The sequence below is a fragment of the Tigriopus californicus genome, chromosome 4 (assembly GCF_007210705.1).
Source record: "Tigriopus californicus strain San Diego chromosome 4, Tcal_SD_v2.1, whole genome shotgun sequence".
In the NCBI taxonomy this organism is placed as follows: Eukaryota; Metazoa; Arthropoda; class Copepoda; order Harpacticoida; family Harpacticidae; genus Tigriopus; species Tigriopus californicus.
Genome location: NC_081443.1, coordinates 5792072 through 5813221, shown reverse-complemented (window position 1 = coordinate 5813221; position 21150 = coordinate 5792072). Strand labels below are relative to the sequence as shown.

General features: G+C 41.4%; 4 protein-coding genes across 5 annotated transcripts; 2 read left to right on the top strand and 2 right to left on the bottom strand.

The window, feature by feature from the left end:
- The first annotated feature begins 1157 nt into the window (after positions 1 to 1157).
- LOC131879927 (5-hydroxytryptamine receptor 1D-like) lies at positions 1158 to 5887 on the top strand. 2 transcript variants are annotated; one of them, XM_059226419.1, is made up of 7 exons: positions 1158 to 1915; positions 2117 to 2292; positions 4396 to 4776; positions 4860 to 4972; positions 5028 to 5199; positions 5262 to 5440; positions 5571 to 5887. In XM_059226419.1, the coding sequence occupies exons 1-6, from the start codon at positions 1783 to 1785 to the stop codon at positions 5421 to 5423; spliced, it is 1137 nt and encodes a 378-aa protein (XP_059082402.1). In that variant the 5' UTR covers positions 1158 to 1782; the 3' UTR covers positions 5424 to 5440; positions 5571 to 5887. The 2 variants fall into 2 exon arrangements, with proteins under 2 accessions (XP_059082402.1, XP_059082404.1); XM_059226421.1 differs by having other exon boundaries at positions 1995 to 2292.
- On the bottom strand, positions 5448 to 9422 carry LOC131879925 (uncharacterized). The gene is made up of 4 exons (XM_059226417.1): positions 8832 to 9422; positions 7080 to 7355; positions 6742 to 7005; positions 5448 to 5823 (listed from the first exon to the last, which is right to left on the bottom strand). The coding sequence occupies exons 1-4, from the start codon at positions 9237 to 9239 to the stop codon at positions 5560 to 5562; spliced, it is 1212 nt and encodes a 403-aa protein (XP_059082400.1). The 5' UTR covers positions 9240 to 9422; the 3' UTR covers positions 5448 to 5559.
- A 1255-nt stretch (positions 9423 to 10677) lies between these two features.
- Positions 10678 to 19164, top strand: LOC131879930 (cytochrome c oxidase subunit 5A, mitochondrial-like). Its single transcript, XM_059226424.1, has 3 exons — positions 10678 to 10836; positions 18610 to 18887; positions 18973 to 19164. Exons 1-3 carry the CDS (start codon positions 10752 to 10754, stop codon positions 19072 to 19074), a joined length of 465 nt encoding a protein of 154 aa, XP_059082407.1. The 5' UTR covers positions 10678 to 10751; the 3' UTR covers positions 19075 to 19164.
- Positions 15783 to 17793, bottom strand: LOC131879926 (thyrotroph embryonic factor-like). The gene is made up of 2 exons (XM_059226418.1): positions 16340 to 17793; positions 15783 to 16187 (listed from the first exon to the last, which is right to left on the bottom strand). The coding sequence occupies exons 1-2, from the start codon at positions 17231 to 17233 to the stop codon at positions 15942 to 15944; spliced, it is 1140 nt and encodes a 379-aa protein (XP_059082401.1). The 5' UTR covers positions 17234 to 17793; the 3' UTR covers positions 15783 to 15941.
- Positions 19165 to 21150: the final 1986 nt, after the last annotated feature.

Sequence of the window (21150 nt, the reverse complement as noted above, 5' to 3'; positions counted from 1 at the left end):
CTTGTTTCCATGAGGGATGGATATCTACAAATCAAGTGAGCAGTTGTTTCTGATTCCAGGCCGCATTTCCTGCGAAGGTCATCATGGTCTTGTCAAATCTTGAACTGGCCTCAAATTAAGACTGTATGTTCTTCCTTTGATTCTGCGAAGGAGAATTGAGCTGGAGCCGTCATTTTTGATGTCTAAATAATTTACTATCTTACTATCCAAGTTTGAGGTAGTAAAGAAATTTATTGTCCCAAAATTTGTTTCATGTTTCTTCTCTCAATAAGTGACTTAATCTTTGAGCGAACACGAAACCAAAAATTATAAACACCATGTACTTTATTACATGACAATATGATAATTGAAGATTTTTTACAATAGCCGTTCAAACATACTTATGGAGAAATGTCCAGTGGAAATTCCATGAGACCAAATTTAAAGATAATTATGGCCTCTTGGAAAGGCTAACTAGCTAAGGCCATTCCATTATTTATTGGTGACCGAACAAAAGAACACCTTGGTTATTGGTGCTTGTGGAAACAACAGCAACACATATCAATCAAGCTTTTCGTTTCAACCTGTCACGGAACAGGTATCAAGTGACGAGATAACTCGAGAGAGCTCTGTCCGAGAATAATCTAATCTGATGTGGAGGATTAGCTAAGCATATGGCTATCAAACGCATCATCGAAGTTCTTGGTCCATTCAATGTTGGAAAACATTATATTCCAATTGATCATATTGTTTTTCGAGGAGAATGTAATTGCCCTCTTTTTTATATGTATTGAACTAATTTCAATAAATTTCTTACTATCTTTTTCAGAGAAGAGAGTGATCTTTCTACGTTGCCCTTAAATTTAGTTAGGCTCGTCAAAAAGTGATGATTGGGTATGATAGTAAATATTGAAAGCGTTCTTAAACCATTATTCCGTGAAACTATTAACTAACCAGATCCGTTTCTCTTTGGATTTGATTATTTGCCAGATATATTTCGGTATGTTTGATCGGAGTTTTTCATCACGTCAGTTCATGATGGTGGTGAGAGATCTGGATTTGATACAAAGATAAACACCTCATTTCACTCCAACTGTTCCTTCAGCGTTAGGCTGCCCTAGCTCCAATATCTCTCGGAGCTTTATGAGTCCGTCCTTTTCCGTCTTTTCTCGAGCTCTGTTCGTTTGGATCAACTCTTCAGTGTTCCACTCGACATGGAACAGACAGTGCACGCGTTGAGAATTGCTGTTAGGACTTTGGCATTCTTCACCGATTTACCACGTTCGAAGTGAATATACGAGATCAATATTCCCCTTCAAATGTGTAGCTCATTGTTGAGTTTCATTGAATTGTGGAGTGTCTTCAATATACAAGTACATATTCGGACATTTAGGCAAGCGTTGGTACCAGCAAACACACTTGGCTGCCAGTACCAATGATGCAAAATTGGCGTTTCAAACTGATGTTAACGAAGCTGACCTTTTCTCCTATAGCAATATGAAAGAAGGGTCAGTTTCTCAAAAACGTGTTTGAAGCCCGAAACATGCATCACTGACACTGGTACAAACAAACAAACGAACCTGCCAGAGCTTACCTAAACGTCCCCATACAAGAGACATGGAGTAGTATTTTGGACGTATTGTCGCTAAATAGATTTTTTTTAAGTTGTCCATTTCTGAAATTGCATTTGCAACTTGCAAATACGAGTACGATAGAGTGAGGAGGAACTCGTTTGGAGATCACTTTGCCAAACTTTAAAACTGATCGACAAAAACAGTGCTGCCTTGACAGGCCGTACTTGAAATGTCGTGGACAACCTTTTCCCAGTGTTTAGTTACTTCATTCACCATTCTGGGAAACATTTGGGTTCTCTCTACGTTTTTGTTTCACCCTCCTATTCGCAGAGTGCGCTCAAACCTGTTCATATTGTCATTAGGTGATCCATTGTTTCTCAGTTTCGTAACGTTTGCACACACATCCTTCACATTAATTTCTGTCTTTCATCTTTGGTACAGCCAAGACCAACGATAACTTTGATAAACCGGTAAAGGCCCACTTTGAGAGTACTATCCATATTAATGGACTTCTGAGAGCAAGTGCAACACAGAAAGCAATGGATCACTCACTTGCTTAACAGCCGTTACGGATTTAATGGTGGGTGTGATTGTGATGCCTCTAAACATTGATTACCATGAAACTGATCAAAAGTGGAAACATGGCAATTGGGTCTGTGCATTGTGGGTAGTAAGCGACACTTTGGCTAGCACCGCTTCTATTTGGACTCTTGTCATCATAGCCATCGATCGCCTAGCGGTAAGTCCAATACGAACCACGCAATTTCATTTGATATAGCACTGTACATCAGCGGTATTTTTCATCTTAAGACTGAACCGTTATTTGCCAGTGCGGGTCAATGATCAATCCTTCATGTTCATACTTCAACTCAACGCTATTCTGTACTCAATGCAACCAAACATTACGAAAACACGAGGAAATTTTTGTTATGATCATATTTTTTCAAATGTTAGGATGTTACATTGGGGTGTGAATTCATGGTTAACCTATCAATTTAATCGTTAATAAGTGGTTGTTGCTCTTCAAATGGATGAATGAAAACAAAATTGCTGGGTGTTAATTCTTGGTTACCGAATAAGCTTATTAGTCATTTACCGCCTTTTCAACCTATTCTTGCCTATTCTGCAATTACAAGTTTCATTGCAGAACGATACGTAAATTGACCCGTTCTTCTTTTGGTTCAAATGGGTTTTTGAGCAGGTTTGTCTCTTATTTTCCTGTTTATGAATAAAAATTTGGTTGTTTTGTTGATTATCTTGATGTTCATGATTGTCTTTTCTATGATTGTTTGTTATAGACATAATATATATTTCTCAAAGAGTTTAAAAGCGTTCAATTTTTATCAGCAGCGCTCAGAAAATTTAGTTCATGATTTCCGTCAAAATAGTTTGTCTTTGTTATGAAACTCAGCCAAAACAAGTTGCGAAAACATGAAAATAAGTTATGAATGGGGGAAAATGATGGGAACTCATAATGGCTCTTTAAGTGCTTTGGTAGTTTAACCAACGAAAACTTGGATTTCAAATATATTGTCAGTTTTTGCATTCATTTTTCCCAAAAATGCATATATGTAACGAAGATCAGCTACACTCTAAGCTGAATACATATGCTTTTTCTGGAACTGAAGTCGATACAACACAAGTTTCAAGATCAGGTTCATATTTTGAAACAAAATGAAATCCTATACAAGGAAAAACTCCTCCTGGCCCTCATGGTGTAACATTTCAGTTCTTGATGAGATCCTCACAGGTTCTTGATCCTCTTTTTTCTATAAAAAATATTCTGTAAAAGTATTGAGCAAGTTTCTTCCAAGAAGGATTGGGTAGTCTTCCAAAATAATGGAAAGTACGTTGAGCATATCCAGCAGAGCTCTCGTATTGGGAGAGGCTAGAAAGGTTGGGACTGTACAGAATTAAGCGAAGGTACAAAAGATATCTGATACTGTACGTTTTTCAAAAGCATTCATGAACTTTGTCCCAACCCATGTTTTAGGGTCAATTGTAGTGACCTCAGAGACTTAACTTGAGTCTTGAGAGCACCTTCAAGCCTTCGAGAATCCAGGCTAGTTAGAACAACGAAGTCCAACTGTTTTCTTTACCGGGCTCCACTTCCAAGTGAAAAATGGGATTGTCAGGGCGTACTCTATCGCTTTAAACTAAATTGAAACCAACCAAGTCTAGATCTCTTCATCTAACACGCCTGGTCGAAGCCAAATTTCTGTCAAGTAAATGAACGAGACATCTTTTCAATACCTAGCTTTTCTCAAACCTTGATCTCTGTGTTGTCCTTTTTGGAAATCAGGTGATGCAGGTTCAAATAAAGCCCTATTACGGGCTGATTATCGTTTGAAGGAATACTAGATCTTTCAAATTTTTGACTAACCTTAAAAATCCCGATTCTGGACAAAATTCATCTTTCGTGGAGGGTGAGTAAACCTATGAGGAGAAGGTACAAGAGGAGTAGGACATCTGAGCTCTTTTCAAAAACCTCTTTCTTATTATATATTAACAACCTCAATGAACAACATATTCCTTTAAAGAAACAGACCGGCCAAATATTAGATCTGACCCTCAAGATGCTAAACTAGTTCCTGCATTGGAGAGGGACCCTCTTATGTCGCTCGATGATGGAAAACCTCAAAATCAATTATGTCTGTCTGGATGTTTGCATTAGTCTTGGCTTGAATAAAATCAAGACACAAGGTAATGCGATCAATATCCTAACAAAGAGGAAAAAAAACAAGTTAAAATTCACTTCCTGGTATGATTTGCAGGGTTGTGAAATCTTCAATTGAACTTTCTTGAGCTCACATGTCCAAGGCTGTCCAAATTTATATTACAGGCGGTGGTTTTCCCCATAAAATACATGAACCTTTCATGGGTATCAGCACTGATTGGTCTCGTCATCGTCTGGATACTTAGCCTGTCATTGTGTGTGCCACCAATCGTGTTTCCTGAGGAGTCCATTGACTATGATTACTGTAGACACACCCAAAAACCTTGGTTCTTGATTTATTCTGCACTAGGCGCGTTTTACATTCCTCTCACAATTCTCATTCTGGCCTACGGAAAGATATTCTTCGAGTTACGCAAGAAGATGAAACAGAAAAAGAGTCGAATGAGGCAAGGATTCGAAATGGAGACCGTGGGCAGTAGAGGGGATTTTGAAATTGTCACGCCCATCATGTCATTCAGGAACACACTTCAACGCATCGGGAATACGGTATTATCTATTGATTGAGCCCAATTTCCGCCCAATTCCTCCCCAATTGGACGGAACATTAATCTGTGTTCATGACGTTTCAGTTGAGCCTTCCTGCAACCATGATTCACGGGAACAATTCAACAGCGACAAGCTCCATTCAGCTCTCCCAAGATGACAATAACCAAGACCACGCCAGGAGTGATCAAAATCTCCCGTGAGATATCTAATCTGTACATTGGATGTTTGGGTTTATTTCTTTCTGTTCTTAGGTTTAATCGAGGCAACAAGATCTCAATGCAGAGCACGTGCAACTCAAAAATCATCGCACAAAGGGAGCGGAAAGTGCTAGTTCAAATGGGGGTGCTAGTTGTAGCATTCTTGATTTGCTGGCTGCCCTTTTGGGTTTTGTTTTCTGTTCTACCCATCTGTTTACCTCTCGAGGTAACTGAAGATGACTTCAACGTAGCGATACACGATTATTTCATCTTTGATGCTTTCCTCAGTTTTGCGAATTCACATCCGCTTTGAGCACGTTATCGACAGTATTCCAATGGTTGTCCTATGCCAACTCCATGATTAATCCGGTTGTTTACACAATCTTCAATCGCGACTTTCGGATTGCGGGTACGAAAGCGATCGGGCTTTGTCGTAAGTGTGGGACTTGAACTTTAAAAAAAACGCGGTAAGTATTCACATTAGAAATGAGATTGTTATTGCACCAATAGAATAGGAAACGTTAACTTCCTTGCGTCAAACTTATGGCAATTCTTGTCTCCAATTTGAGTCTTCCCTAAATCATGCTCATTTTTTAGAGTTTTGGGTCGCTGTTGAATTGCCAGTGTCGCCGTTTTCTTTTTCATTGATGTGGATGACATTTCGGCCGCGATTTCCGACCTCTTGGACCCATTTAGGAAGGAGTGGGCCAAAATATGAGACCCTACAACTGTTGATCATGGTGTTCAGGCCTTTAAGCACGTCCGGACCACTTGCTACCATTTCAAAGTCCAAATTCTTCATCTGTAGTGGTAAACGACCGTTGTGGAAGTCCTGAATGGCTTTGCTCTCCTGTAAAATGATACCGCACTTGTTATTAATACATCAATCGTATCATTCAACGGATTAAAACCTATTCGTGTTTCCTTATCATTGAATATTTAAACATTTATGAAAAGTATCTTTTACAGTGTTTCACATAGATTATTGTCAACATTATTATCAAATGCTAATGATGTAACCAATCTGCCTCCGATACAAACTTCCTATCCACTACAACTGAGATCGTTTTTTCGGGTCAAGTCTAGTAGCACTCTCTGACCCCATAAAACAAACAGTCACCAATCAGTGCATCACTGGATTGCAATTTGCAAAAAAAGGCAGGTTGCACTTCATCTCTTTATGTCTCACATTTTTCCTGTGGAATTGAAACTACGACCAAGACGAGTGTGAGACCGAACAAATAGTAAGGCAGGCGCCAGGCCGATCTAGCTGTGCCAGGACCAGCTATCCCCCTCCCATTCACTACTAACATGTCAATAAAAGTTTCGGTAAGATGTAGTATGTGAACATTGAAGCGCTCAAGATGATTGTCCTAGGTGTTACGCTCCCCTACAACAAACACTGGCTCTCGGCAGCCACTCAGGAATAACTATGTACTGCTTGTTTAGTAAGAAGTTTATACTTGATCACTATTTCAAAAGTAACAATTGCAAAAAAAAAAAATGAAAAAGGCAGTAGTTTTGAAATGGTGTGATACGCAACTTTTATTCAGCAACATAGATTATTGATATCTAGATTAGCGTATTTGACCTGTTAAAGCAAGCCGTTTTTTCAGGAAATAGCTTATTAAACCGTGGACTGCAATAAATTCTGAAAATGACGTCGCTGATTTAAAACGGAAAGTGACCTTAATGTAGAATTGAACATATAATACACATTTATGGTTCTAATCACCTTCTTTAGTAATGGTCAAGATCAGACACTTACTGTAAACTTGGACGAGCCTTTCAAGGTCAATCGACTCAACGCAGGCAACGAGGTGGAGGCAAATTCTAATTCCTCTTCGGTTTCATTCGGCTCAGTCGCCAAAATATTGAAGGGATTGGGCGCGTTGTATAACGGTCGCCGGCCAACATTAACGGGTGGTAATTTTCCATCACGATGAAGTCGAAGCTGGCGCAGACTGTCCAAATGAGGACCGGACAACGGCAAAGGATCGAAGCCTGAACTAAATAAACATTCACTCAAAGCCTAAATCAAAGGACATGAATTAGGACAGGGTTATGAATGCGGCATTTTTCAATATCTAGTTCAGTAATACCAACCTCGCCGAGGAATTCGTCGAAAATGGGTTTATCACAATAGAAATAGGGCTCGCTAGGGTAGTAGGCGAAGAAAATAGCCGGTTTCTTAAGCAGATGCTCTTCATCCTTCTTCAGGGACCTGGTCTTTTTCACGGAGGTGACACGAAAGAAGATCCTACGCGGTTCTGCTTGACCCTCACCAAAGTCCTGGTCCACCTGAACGGAGGATAAACGCGATTCGGGCAATTTTTGCTTGAGACGTCGCCGCATTTTGTGGAACAAGAACTCCACCGGAGGCTGAAAACAGAACGATCAGACCAGTATGGAAACAAGGAGTAACGCAAATATCGATCGACTGTTAGCGGCAAGCTCGTGGGTCATTTTTGAATGAAAGACTGATACTTCCCCATTTGCTACTTATTACTCGGCGTTAATTATGCGTGGAACTGTTCTTTAATTTTACATCCGAGGACCATTTTTTGTAACATTCCTCATCAGGTCGTTTCCCTAGACTGACAATAAGTACACATGATCTAATACTCTTGATGGATTTTTTTCCATCATCATGGCTAATGAGAACTGATGGGATTAAACTTGGTAGACATTAGTTTCAGCCGATCTCAGCGTAACCATAGACCACTGGAAATTTTCAGTGGTTGATGGCGTAACACAAGAAGTTAGGTTTGAGCCACGAGGAAATTCGTGTTTGACGTAAGAAGAAAATCAGGGCGACACTTTGAGGCTAATTTATAGGTTACTTTCATAACACCAACGGCATATGAAGAGAACGTTATATCGATGTGAATCAACACATAGACATCTGGCACATATTTCACTCAAAAAATATCAATTACTTGCCCACCAGCCAAATCCCCACCAAATTTCCAGTTTGAAGCTCGTCTCTGCCTCGTACTATCTCAAGCGGCAAAACTCAACTCATTTCAGTACTTAGTTCCGTCGATTTAACGAGTTTTGTATGGTTAAGTACTGGAAGCACAGAAAATGGTCAGGCAAATAATGGATTTTTTTAAATGAAATGTGAACATAAGCGCCCGCCTAAGTTTTGATTCCACAATATAATACTCATGATTAAGGCCATAGAGTGCTAAAAAAAAGCAAGAACGCGTTACGAGTTTCACTAGTCCCACCCTCTTAAGACTACTCAAACGGCCCCCCCCATGACCTTTTTTTCTCCATTGGCGGTACGAATATAATAGAATCACCAAATCTTTGAAAGTGTAAATTGTCAACCTCAGGTCACAAAGTACTCTGGTTTTGTGATTTTTGCTGTGGCTTACTTGGGGGTGTTGGAAGGTGGCTTTTTAAACCTAGCGCACTTTCCCCTTTGCGTTTTGGCTTCCATTCCAGGCGCATGATAAAAATCGCAGTAATGATGCAATATAATTGAGTGCTCCAAAAGAAGGCACGTGTACCCTTTTTCACGTACATGTGTAATGTGGCTGCTTGCAATTTTTTGCTCTTTCATTATTTGGCTTATGATTCCACTTAAAAAGTAAACCACGAAAACACAAAAAATCTGCATTTTTCGTTTAAAATTTTGCCCTCCTTGTGGCAACTTTCATGGCACGTTTAAACAACCACCAAATCAATATGGGTCGGAACTTACGCCTAAGGGGCCATCAATACTACAGTTCTAATGCGATCAATGAGCCTGTCAATTGCTGTTTCATGACGTGTTTCATGAAGGGCATCATCATCGGGATCGGGATGTAATATGGATCCCATCTATTTGTATATCTAGGCTGGACTCACCGCATGGTCTCGCAGGACAAAGACGTGCCATTGGATTCGCGGCCCGCCGCTCGACGGACCGGACCCACGGAGCTCATCGTCACTCTTGAGCGTGACCCAAGCCAAGTCCATGAAGGACAAGTAGGATTCCAATTTGGTGGGCAAGCCCAGGCTGGTCGAAGCGTCGCCCAACGGGGCGCTCCCGTCCAAGATGGACAGGATGGTGCGCTGGATAAATTGCTGGGCCACGTACACGCGCTCGGCCGGGGGGGTGCGCTCCAGGTGGTCCTGCTCCAAGGCCTGCCATAGCTCGGGACATTTCTGGAACAATCGGCGGGCCAATCGCGTGACCAGAGCCAAGGAGCCGCCAAATCGCGACAGTTTCCGATCCAAGAACAGAGCGCGAGCATCTCGGTTAAACGAGGCCATCAATCCGATCAATATCCGGATGTGCGGATAAATGGATCAATCAAACTGGGCAACCCAAACTTTTTTCTGAACCAAGCTACATGAACGAGACTGACGGCCGAGAGAGACAGAGAGAAACAGAGAGAGTCACCTACACATCCGCTCTTGTTTTGAACTTGAAGGTTGGCTGACGGTTTTACCTCCAGAATCAGGGAGGCTCAAATTAACAACTTTTCAGCCATCAGTTCGGGACCGAAAGGTATTGCCATGATGGGCCAGGTTTTTGATGTTAGTTGAGAATTAGGGGAAAACGATTAATAATTTTGTTAACAGTGGATCGGTTCAGGTCCGGACAGGGTCATGAAATCATGGCCAAGATCTTATCCCTCTGATAAATTTGGCGTATTGGCGTCCCTATTGGCAGCGCTGGCATTAGTGTAGTAGTGGTTCTTAACTACGCTGAGGGTGACCTTGGTTTTTTAATCTGAAATTGTTTTTGCTACTTTATTGTTTACATCTTGTCAATCAAATTCCGTTGGACTGAAGAGCTGATTCAGTGCAATTGTCAAGAAAGGAAAATCTGTCCTTATCTTGACTAAGATGCATCAAATTTCTATTTCCACAACTTAAGGCAAAGACTTCTCACAGGGAAGCTTTACCGACTTCACAATGTCCAGTACTGGTTTTCCATCATGACTATTGCGACATTGTTTCACAAACCTTCAACAATCATAATCCCATCCAGTGTCCCAGCTGGTCTGGACTCTTCAAGGCATTATAATGCCAAGGCTATTTAACTAAAAATGGTGCCAAAAACACAATTTTTTTTAGAGAAAAGTGGTGTTGATTGGGCAAAACCCATAAAATATTGGTAATCTAAAATTTGAATAAAAGTAATTGTAACGAGTCACGCCATTACATTTTTATTTCGAGTAACGGTTGTGTAACGAATTACTATTTTTGACCAAAGTAACTGTAACTGTAATTCGTTCCTTTAATTGAGGAACGACAAATGCCTTCCGAGAAAGCCTAGTCTGAAAATCCCATTGTTTCACCGAAAGCAACTCCATGATCAGGGCCTTGTCCATGATTGTCAGCTGACTATCAGCGCGGCATGTTTTAGCCTTTAAGTTGGTTTTCTCAGAACAGCTTTGGGATGAATGAAAAGTCAATAAAATAGAATAACGTCCACAATAACAATTTTACGGATAAATATCGGAAAAAGACTTGAAACTATTGACCACATCCTTCATATTGCCCCTAATCCGACGGCTCCTTTCCCACAGGTCTGAATTAATGGTCACGCTGAGTGGGCATATAGCTCGATGTACTGCTTCTGCTTTCTACGCTGACTACTGCTGATTGTGTTCCAAGTTGTTCTGGCTCTTCGAGTGTTAGCCGCCAGACTGGAGGCATCCATGCCAGCAGCTATCCATCTGAAGCACCCACCGACCCACCGACCCACTGAGCCATCCAAGAGACGTCCCTCGTAGGCTGTCTTATTGTGGTGCTCGTGCTCGACTGATCAACAACATGGCGTCCTCATCCATGAAGATGGCTCTCTGGACTCGAAATGCCCTCATCCGAGGGGTCCGACCCCAAATGCAAACCGCCGCAGGTAAGGTCGGCCACGTGTTATGGTCCCCCCGGCCCGCCCCTTGTCAGCTGTGACCGTGGCATATACGATACATACCGAAATCGTATGAAGTCAGCTGACAGCGGGCCATGGGAAGTTCAGCCGGAAATCTAACTGCTCAATACCGTCGGGGTCCCGCCCCATGTTTGGTGGGCTCAATTGACCAAAGCCATCCATGGATAAGGTGGAGAACGGGGGTGGGCTATGGGTGTTCTTGTCGACATGAATGGAAGTCTAGAAACGAAAAGGAGAAAGGTTGAAATGCGAGTACACGGTGCCATCCTAGGCAGTGGTGTAATGGGATGAGCTTGCTCAAGCAAAATTTTGCCGTTATTTACGTTTTAGGACGACATAGTAATAACGGTGAGAGCCGAGTCCTATTGAAGTGCTGGGCACTTTTGGTAACCTTTTCAAGAAATGAGGATCAGTGGGAAGTGTTCGGTTTAATGAAATAAGCTACTTCTCGCTGTTCGGAAGGTCAGTTGTTATCCCAATGACAAACCTTCATTTTGATGGACTTCTGTTTCAAAACTTTATTGAAAGATAATGCGTGACGTGTTTAGAATTTGTTAGGTCCCCTTCGACTTCAAATATCGTAGGAACATTCAAGTATTTGTTGATTTGTCCATGCAGACACGCCATTGTGACCATAATAATCCACTTCAGCCAGATATTCATCGGTGATAGTGATGCTAACAAGAAATAATTCCTAATTCACATCATTATAGTGATGCTAACAAGAAGTAATTCCTAATTCACATCATTAGAGTGACAAAACACTCAGAAATAACGTCAAAACAACTAGTTTATACAACTATCTAGCGTTCAAAGAGCGTACTTTTGATGGGTTGCTCATAGAAATGGGTTACATAAAGCCTGATATCAATAAGAATGCGAGGTAGCGAGTTTTAGATTTCATTTCCTTTAATTGGAGCCAAAATATCGATCATACATAACGTAGCGTAATGTCGTTTGAATTTTTCAATTATTGGGCAAGGTGATCACTTGCCGTCTCCATATCCTTATTTTGCCAGATGTTTGATAAGTGAGTCAGAAGAGTGCTACGGCCTTCTCGGCGTATTTCATCATCCTTGGTCCATGTCTAATTTAATCAAGAGCGTGATAGGTTGATGGGAGAACTTGTTGAAAGCACACAAAAAATCAGTTAGATCTATTTCGTCAGCGCTCCTGTGAAACTGCTCAGGGCCCATCGGAGGTCCATACATTCTCATCAAGGCCTCACAACGAAGAAAACGCACACTCACCGGGAGGAAATTTTTCAAAATCGATATTCTAAGATGGAGATGGAGCATCAGCTTTGACATGTAGCAATGCATGGGACAAGTAGCAACTCTTGGGAAACGAGAGGAGACGGGCTCATGGTTCCTTAGCGCGTCATAGCCCTTTGGCTTTTCTTCCATCTTGTTAGTACGAATTGGTATTGAGACTAGCATCATACTTTTTTGGCTATGAGGTGCTTGGGTTGGACACGGACATCTAGAGATATAGACTGCAAACGGAAGCAAAAATATTGTATCTCCTAAACCGCTCATCTTATTCCAAATAAGCGCTTCATACGACCACAAAATCTCGTGGAAAAGATGAACTCAGCCAAGTTTGAGCCTAAACCTATGCTTAGGGAACTCAGGAGACATGTTCAAAGTTATGTAGTAAACACTACATAAAATTTGAATTTTCCCCCTGCTCTTGGTCAGCTGCCTAAGCTTTTGACAACATAACTTTGAAACGATCGACTTTGCATGTAAATGATATAAAAGTGACCTACCGTTAATTGAAGAGATCTACGTTTCTACTAGAGGTGTAATGGGCTGGTACCCAGCTCGAAACTCGACATCATTTTGACGTCTGGGCTAGCCCAGGGCTCAACCCAGATCGGACTGCTGAAACGCATTTGGCCCAAACCACCTCGAGCTGGGTTTGGGCTCTAGGTCAGCCCAGCTCGAAATCGTCGAGTTTTGATGAAACCCAGCACGAACAATGTGGTTGTTATTCAGTTCATTATTCGATGAAAACGCAAGAAAACCTTGATCAAAGAGAAGTCACAAACCTCAGTTTTGCAAAATTGCCGTGCAAACACTTCTACTCTTTGATACAATGAGCTAGCACTACTTCGTCTATTTCAGAAGGTTTTACTTCCACTACAGAATTGCCGCTATTTGTGGCACAAACACCATTTTATTTTCACAAGAGCTGTCTTCAAATAAGACGTCTGATGATCTCTTTACATTTTACATACGTATTTGAAAACTAGTTCATACAAAGAAAATTATTAGCTATCAATTTTATCGGAAAGTGAAACTACAAAACTTTCGCGTCAGGACTTCATCAAAGACGTTTAAACATTGAGCCGAAGAATTCGACGAGATACATTTAACAAGACAAAACAAAAAGCAAGACCTGATTTGAATCGCATGGTCTCGAACCAGAGCCCAGTTTTTTAAAGCCAAGGAGTGAATCTTAGATCGAGGAAAGATCCAACGTATGTAGAATAGTACGGCCTTTTCTCAATCTAAGATCCACTCCTTGGCTTTGAAAAACTGGGCTCAGTTACTTAAGCGTTGAACGATTAAGAAAGCATTTCAAATTCAAATTATTGAAGCAATCAATAGCTTGATCACTGTTGGCAAATATTGCCCATCAAGTGCATTGAAACGTGTCATCAGGTGAGCACAAGTATACCAATCATGCACACTTAAGAACGAAGATTCCTTCAATCAGGGATAACCCTATATCCTTTTTTTGACCTTTTTTGTACTTCATTATAGGATTACTCAGTTTTTTGACTCGCTGAAAGACACGGACCAATAGAAAATTCGAATGCAGCGGGAACATAGAACCACTGCATGACATTTTATTCGTGAAAAAGTTGTTTGGATTGCCCAGATTGTCCAGCTTTATCTTAAATTGATCCTATGACCTCTCGGCGCAGATTAATGCAGATATCTGTCTTTGGCGAGCCCATCGAACTAAGCACTAAGCTAGGATTTTCTACCACCGTGAGTAGGACAGACGGTATGCGTCTTTTGCGTATGTGCATTGAATTTTTGCTCTTTCAAACGAGGTTACATCGAGCAAAATTGTAATTCGAAAAAGAGTCTTACAATGAATGACATTTATTTTTTAAGAAAAAGTTGTAGGGGTACCTTAATTCCAGCTTTGTATAATTTAGAGGATCCTGTTTTTAAAGCCTGACTCTCGATATTTCTGAACTTCTGACCCGTATTACCAAGGTCGCCGATTCGCCCATGGGTGTCTATGAAGTCATACAAGCGCCTTTTTTGTAACGAACTAGTTCAATCTCAGTTTCGACAATGACACTTTTGACGCCGAGTGTCCATCTCCTTCAATGTGGATGACCTTCATTTAGGACACAGCTATCGACCTGTGCTCTCTGACTTCGGAACATCAGGAATAATCAACCCATGCCACTCCTAATGATGCCGCCTTGCGTTTAGGGAGGACCCTTGAAACAATGCTACTTGGTTGTGCTTTGGCATAGGTTTGAAATTGGTTCAAGAGTCTCTTCCTCGGGGAGATTGCTTCGGGATTATTCATGATGAGGTTGAATTTTATCCCAGGCATTAATCCGCATAATGTCAACTATTCATTCTTGTCATCCTTTTCATTTTTATATTCTCTTTGCATTGTCAGTAGCCATTTACTTTGTCTATTTTTCGGTGTTCATGCATGCAGCTATCAAAACCTGTTGGAAAGAATGTAAGGAGCGCGCTCACTTTTGTTCTTCAGACGGGTCCTAGGGTAATCGACATCTAACGAATACAAGCTGACGTTGAAAAGGCTTTCTAATAAGCAACCAAGTCCTGGCAGTTTAGATCTTTTCAATTTCAAACACCTTGCTTCTATTCAATGCCATACCTAGCTGCCAAGATTATCGGAAGCTGAGAATGCTTTCAATGGAAAGGCGCTTTCTGGATTTTATTTTAAATTTCGTTGTCAGCAAGGTCCGTCGAGCTCAGACCAATGTTTGACGATTAAAAGTGAAATTCTCTTGTCAAGTACGAATCTCCGAAAGTGCCTTCGAAGTTCCTACTCTGCTCTTGCAGGTCTCAATCGAAGCTTTGCTGCTCTCATTTCATATGCGTAAGTTGGAAAAAACTTGAGCCTGTACCAAGGCCGATGATGGCTTAGCTTACCACCAAAGTTGGCTTCATTGTTGGAGTTACCGAACATTGGAGTACAATAGGAATAATTTATTCCGCCCGTTCTCAAATGATCAAATAATCGACGACGTCTCGTCTCCCGTCTTAAACTCGAACCGTCTCTATTCTCTCTTCTAATTGACGTACAACTTCCGGTCTTTAAGAAGGATACGTAAAATGTTGCGTATTGGTACCAAAAAACTAATATTTATGCAACAATACCATTTCGGGAATTGTTCAGCCTGGGTCAGAGAAAGCAAATGGAACTGTAACGGACTTTCTTCAGGGTCGCTTAGTGTTACTTTTGAATTTGAAGTCGATAGTTTCAATCAATGTCTAGCTTTATATTTTGACCGAAAGAGCCTCTTACAATGGTGATGAGACTCATTACCAATTGGGTGATTTGTACATACATCCTTTGGCTTATCTACTCTCTAGGCGTTTCATTACAGAACATTTTTGATTACATCCTGCTTAACCCAAGTTATGAGGATCCCAGCGATGTTGACGGAGGATTCATTAGTGCGAGGGAATAAACATTTGTTCCTCTTAAAATGATTATTCTAAATATATCCATGAATGTCCCCGATCTGTAACGAAACTTTCTGAATGAATTGTATCGTCCCTTAGCCTGACATTTTGATTCCACTCCCTCTGAAAAGAAAGCAATATTCTCTTTTTTTTCTCTCTCTCTCGTTTGAAATACGTAGAGGCAATATATCGATTTTGTATTTTAATCGAAGGAGTGTACTACACTAGCTTGTTTTTCATTGTTCGATTGGTTGATATATTGGACGAATTGGACAAACATCTTTAATCTTTACACAAATTCAACAATCAAGTATAGACAACAACCAGAGAGTGACATGAATCAATTTCCAAGGACTGCAACAATGCTTCAACAAGTTATGTTTCAAACTTCTTTAATTGGTCCGTCAAGTCACTGACTTCTTTTTCGATTTCAAAATTATCGTGTAAAGCGACTTGAAATTTTTGACGAAGGTTCTTGTTCTCGCTTTCCAAGAACGCTGCTCGTAATGCTATCTGATTTTCTTTGAGCCTCCGAGCTTCTCGGGAACGTCTGGCCGCGATGTTGTTTTTGATCCGACGTGACCAATACTTATCATCCTTATTTTCATCGGACACGAAATGCTGAAAGAATATTAATGATAATCAAGAATAAAATGTTTCTTGAAGAAAAAATAACGTGAAAACTAACCCAGAGAGATGGCTAGTAATATATTAACAGGTCCCTAGCCGATTGTAATCTTATCTCAATTGAGTATGTCGGATTGCCTTCTCACCTTTTTCCGTTTGCGAATGATGGGTTGAGGTCTGAGCTCGTCTTGAGAAAAGACCCTGGACTCTGGGTTGAAGTCCATGCCTGGAACCGTGGCCAAGGCCAAATTAGCCTTGGAGAAATGCAGTTCTGATCCAAGAGAGTCTGAATCGATTTCAGAAGAATAAATTGCTTGCGTCTTTGGCGAAGATATCCTTGGCGAGGAAGACGGGTTTGATTCCGAGGAGTCCCTACTCGGTTTAGATCTATGGTCTTTCAAAGCATTATGTAAACCAGTTGACGATGGTAGACCAATCAGATCTGGCCTATCCAGCTTTGTAGATTTGAAAAGATCTTCACTTGAGATTATGTTTTCGTCATTGAAGGAAGGGACAGAGATCTCTCCACGGTTGCTAGACGATGTCATCGATGAGGAGGAAATGGACGATAAAGGTGTAGAGGTCGGATCATTGTTCAGAGGGAGACTCTTGTTGAGCTTGCTGTTCCATTGGGGATGCTTCTGTTGAGAATAGTGAGTGTGAAGTTGAGGCTGATCTTGAGGCTGATCTTGCTCCTGTTGGTGTGACTGTTGGCTCCAACTTGAAGCGTAGGTGTTGGATGGCAATCGACCAAATAGACTCGAGGTCCATTTCTGGTGCCCTTGAAGTTGAAAGCAATCTGAATTGAAATCTTTTGTCACTTGGGTTCCGTAAAGATCTCGAATCTCCTGTTTCATGGGCATGCTTGGAGATTCATTTTGGTGCCACCGGTTTGTCATTGAGTTGAATCCTTGTGAGATCGATGCATATAGCTCATTGGGAAAATTTTGATTGATCCCATTGTAGTTAGCTTGAAGCTGATTCGGCTCGGGATGGCAATCCTGGTTATTCGCATATGGATGTTGACTTGAATTGAACATATTGCCCGAGTGAGTATCTTATCGGGATGGAACAAGGGTAATTGTTCAGCACAAAGTGACTTGACGTTATGTGTTCACTTCCTCATGGCACGGTTCCAGTCTTCTTGTACGTAGTGACTTCCACCATGAAACTGGTTGTTGATAACTTAAAAGACTCGAGAGTCATCTTCGAACACCAAATCGGTTTTTTTTCTCCTCGATTTTAAACGTTAAATCTTCCAACTTTTCGTCACGCCACCTTATACATGTGCATTCCAAGTTACCTCGAGAAGCTCTAAAGTAATAGAATTCAGCCAAAACCATGGCCCCACTAGCTTGAGTCAAAGAGAAAAAAGTCCTTCCCGCGGTATGACGAGCAAGGAGAGAGGCAGAGAGAGATAAGGACGTGAGTGTGCGGTTGGTCCTGGAGAGCGCAACTTGCTCCGGCAGAAGGCCCCGTTTTCTCGTCGATTGTTACAGCTCAGGCTCTTCGCTTGGTTGATGGAGGCCAGGCAGTCTGACAGATGGAGCGACAAGCCACTGGCGAGTCGCTATGTGTATTGTTGCTCTCCAAGAGAAGCAACAAGGTGAAGGCTGTCGGCTATTCAATGATGGTAGCGTCACTATCAGAGGTACTCACTAGTTGGTGGGGAAGGAGGAGTATTAAAATGGTAAAGATCCCCAACAACTCTTCAATCTCAATGTTGAGATAAAATGGCATGAATAATGATACATCAATTCTACTGAATGTTTTCCCAAGAGCATGAGCGTGCTTAGTGGAGCCCGTTGGATTAGACAAAAGACAAGCCTAATCTTCACATATCAAAATATTCGGACGCCGCTTGAGCTCTTTAGTTCCGTCTTCCAATCGTGCACTCGCGTATTATACAACCATTTTTCCCTAAAGCCTCCTGTCGAGTCAGCGTCTAATTTGGCGAGCTTGTGGCAGGTCGAACATAGAAAGCAAGTAAGAAAATAAGAAAGAAGCGGAATCTACTTCGAGGCCCTTGTCGCCGGTCTCTGAATAATGCTCTCCTAGTCTTCAAGATTCCCTGTCTAAGGTGGCTTCTCACGATCAAGTGACATTGACTATTTCTGGAAGAAGATCTTCAAATTTCTTCCTTCTCTCCAAGTAGTTGAGAGATCATCGAAAGATTCTCTATTAATGGCCATTGCTAAGAGTGTATGACGTAATCACATCCTATTCATCTCACTTTCTAACCCTAAGCTTTTGGCATTCATGCGACGATGTGGGATATTCCAATCGTGAAAATTTATGATTTACCTACAAAAGCATCCTTGTAAAATTAAGAGAACAAGACCTGTTTGCGTTGATGTATGTGCGTTTCAAAAAAAAAATATTATTTCATCGGTGCCATTCTTTTTCATTCAAATAGGTATTCGCTTTATGAGTTCCAAGGTTCAAGAAACCGACGCCGAGTTTGATGCTCGTTATGAAGCCTTCTTCAACCGCAAGGACATTGACGGCTGGGAAATCCGAAAGGCTATGCAAGATTTAGCCCGAATGGATCTCGTTCCTGAGCCCACCATTGTGGCGGCTGCGCTTCGAGCTTGTCGCCGAGTGAATGATTATTCCCTCACCACCAGATTCTTAGAGGTGGTCAAGTTCAAGTGTGGCTCGAAGCAAGACGAGATTTGGCCCTACATGCTCCAGGTACATTATTCAAGAGAATTGGGCTTCATGAGCCAAGAATCCAATTCTGAAATTCCTTTTCCTCTATGGCACATTCTTGTTTTAGGAAATTCGGCCAACATTGGACGAGCTTGGAATTTCCACCCCTGAGGAGTTGGGTTACGACAAACCAGAGTTGGCCCTCCCCAACCCCTACGAAATCCACTAATGTTCAAAGATGAAGAACTTGGAAAGTTGGAATTGACCCATAGTTAATGATCAGTAAAATATAACACAACTTTAGTGTATTTCACTTGAACTCGCCTTTCGTTCCTTCCTCTTTTGTATAAGATTATCCAGTGAAGACCCCAAACGATCGGGCCGGTTCTAGTTTTCCGAGCCGGAATTCATGGGTATGACAAGATACTGGCCAAAAGGACAGCAAACCACTTGATCAAGATCATTTTTGAACTATTGCTGCATGATCATTTATATTTCGCCTTAACAATGAGAGCATCTGAAATTGTTTGAGAAATACTTGATTATTGTAGAAGCAAGTGCGACCTTGAAACGCCTTGTTATTCATCCGGCTCTAGAACCCTGGCAATATTTATTTACGCACGCACACATACACTCACAATTCTCAAGGAATTTTTCCAACCACTGCTCAATCCTTGGTACTCATACCATAGGCTTGATCATTTTAAACCTTGAATCCTCAACACCATCTGGGTTGTCAAGACGTGAGTTTGTTGCAGAAATGCCAAGTGGAAAGAAAAGCTCACTTTTTGACATCAGTGGCTTCCTGAATCATTTAAGCACAATTTAAGGGACTTTCTCCCCTTCCAATCCTTAAAGGGGCGTTATCAGAGAAACACTAAAAAACGAATTCCTCAGATTGTAAGTGCTTGTTATGTCCCAAAGGACACACCCTTTATCCAATTTACACGGAGGGTTATAATAGGAGAGAGATAGAGTGAGAAAGCAGGGCTGTGCTACATATACGCATGTGCATGCAATACATGTACACACCAGTGCTATTCCGAGGGGTTAACTACCGGCTGGACACATCATACCCTTTAGGAAGCAAGGTTAAGGGCAACATTGGGGATATTTAGGTAAGCTTTGGCAGGTCATGGAGTCTGTCGAGGCCTCCATGGGCAGGTACGTTTGTTTGTTGGTATCAGTGGCAGTGATGCACATATGGCTCTTCGAACACATTTTTTGAGAAGCTAGTCCTGGTTTCACGGTACCATGAGGAAAGGTCATTTCGTTAAACCATGTTTGAAGTACCAATTATGAACCACTGGCACCGGCAGGCACGTTTGTTTATTGGCACCGGAGCTTGCCAAAATGTCCGGATAGACGTAAGGTTTAAGGATTCGGAAATACGTAACTTTGTTGAATGAATTATTTGAAAACCTTTAAAGTTATCGTTTTATGAACAGCCAATGAACTCATTACCTACACAATGAAACTGTGCCCCTGGTGTCTGTGATTTCCAAAAGTACTCTCATTTGTCTCGACATGCTTTTGGCAAGATTCAGCCCGGGCTTCCCGTGAATGATTTTTATTCGTTTGGTACAGGATGTGTCATATAAATTTGCCGTCTTGGCCGATCAAACAAAAAAAAAAGATCGGATATTTACAATAGTGGAAACGAATATTTCTCGCTTTAATAATAGGGAGAAAATATTTGCATTCAAGAAAATCTCTATGTTGGGCTCTAAGATACTTAATCTTAGACCTGAATTGGGAGCATGTCTCCTTACTTGCCTGATGGGGATATTTTTGGAAATCTTTTGAGTAATACCGGGTGGGCGACCAAGTTCAGCATCGCCAGGAGAACCGTTTACAGGGTTAAGAACACGTATAATGCCATTGACAACTTCAGGTATTGCCCAAAATATGAAAAAGACTTAAAATATTTCGACTTTCACTGATCTGGATCAAGAGCAACCTGGATGGCACCCAGTATAGTCAGATTCTTGGTGCAAAGGACACCTCAGCCCATAACAGCCGCTAAAGCGCCGGGAACTGTGTGGCATCAGGATGGTGCTCCCAGTCACACATCTGACGTCACTCAAAGTATCTGGAGTTGAAGTTGAGCTTCAATGGATTCTGGCCCAAGAAATTATAATCCCCCTCATCCCCGAAACACGAATCCATTGGATTTCTTCATTGGGACTCATTTGGAGGATTTACGGGTACTATACCTCAGGAAAAGGGGAAGTTCCGAGAAAGAGTGCGTTTAATTGATAGGGTTTTTTTCGTTTCTTCATCACGCATTGTCTATTTCTTCAAC

Bases quoted from the DNA above. Each gene is read 5' to 3' on its own strand.
- LOC131879926 (XM_059226418.1), bottom strand. From the start codon at position 17,233: ATGTTCAATTCAAGTCAACATCCATATGCGAATAACCAGGATTGCCAT. The intron at 16,188-16,339 runs GTGAGAAGGCAA...ATATTCTTTCAG, and splicing joins TCATTCGCAAACGGAAAAAG to CATTTCGTGTCCGATGAAAA.
- LOC131879927 (XM_059226419.1), top strand. From the start codon at position 1,783: ATGTCGTGGACAACCTTTTCCCAGTGTTTAGTTACTTCATTCACCATT. The intron at 2,293-4,395 runs GTAAGTCCAATA...TTTATATTACAG, and splicing joins TAGCCATCGATCGCCTAGCG to GCGGTGGTTTTCCCCATAAA. The intron at 4,777-4,859 runs GTATTATCTATT...ATGACGTTTCAG, and splicing joins TTCAACGCATCGGGAATACG to TTGAGCCTTCCTGCAACCAT.
- LOC131879925 (XM_059226417.1), bottom strand. From the start codon at position 9,239: ATGGCCTCGTTTAACCGAGATGCTCGCGCTCTGTTCTTGGATCGGAAA. The intron at 7,006-7,079 runs GTTGGTATTACT...CCTTTGATTTAG, and splicing joins TCGACGAATTCCTCGGCGAG to GCTTTGAGTGAATGTTTATT. The intron at 5,824-6,741 runs GTAAGTGTCTGA...ATCATTTTACAG, and splicing joins AAGGCTCGTCCAAGTTTACA to GAGAGCAAAGCCATTCAGGA.
- LOC131879930 (XM_059226424.1), top strand. From the start codon at position 10,752: ATGGCGTCCTCATCCATGAAGATGGCTCTCTGGACTCGAAATGCCCTC. The intron at 10,837-18,609 runs GTAAGGTCGGCC...TCATTCAAATAG, and splicing joins CCAAATGCAAACCGCCGCAG to GTATTCGCTTTATGAGTTCC. The intron at 18,888-18,972 runs GTACATTATTCA...TTCTTGTTTTAG, and splicing joins TTTGGCCCTACATGCTCCAG to GAAATTCGGCCAACATTGGA.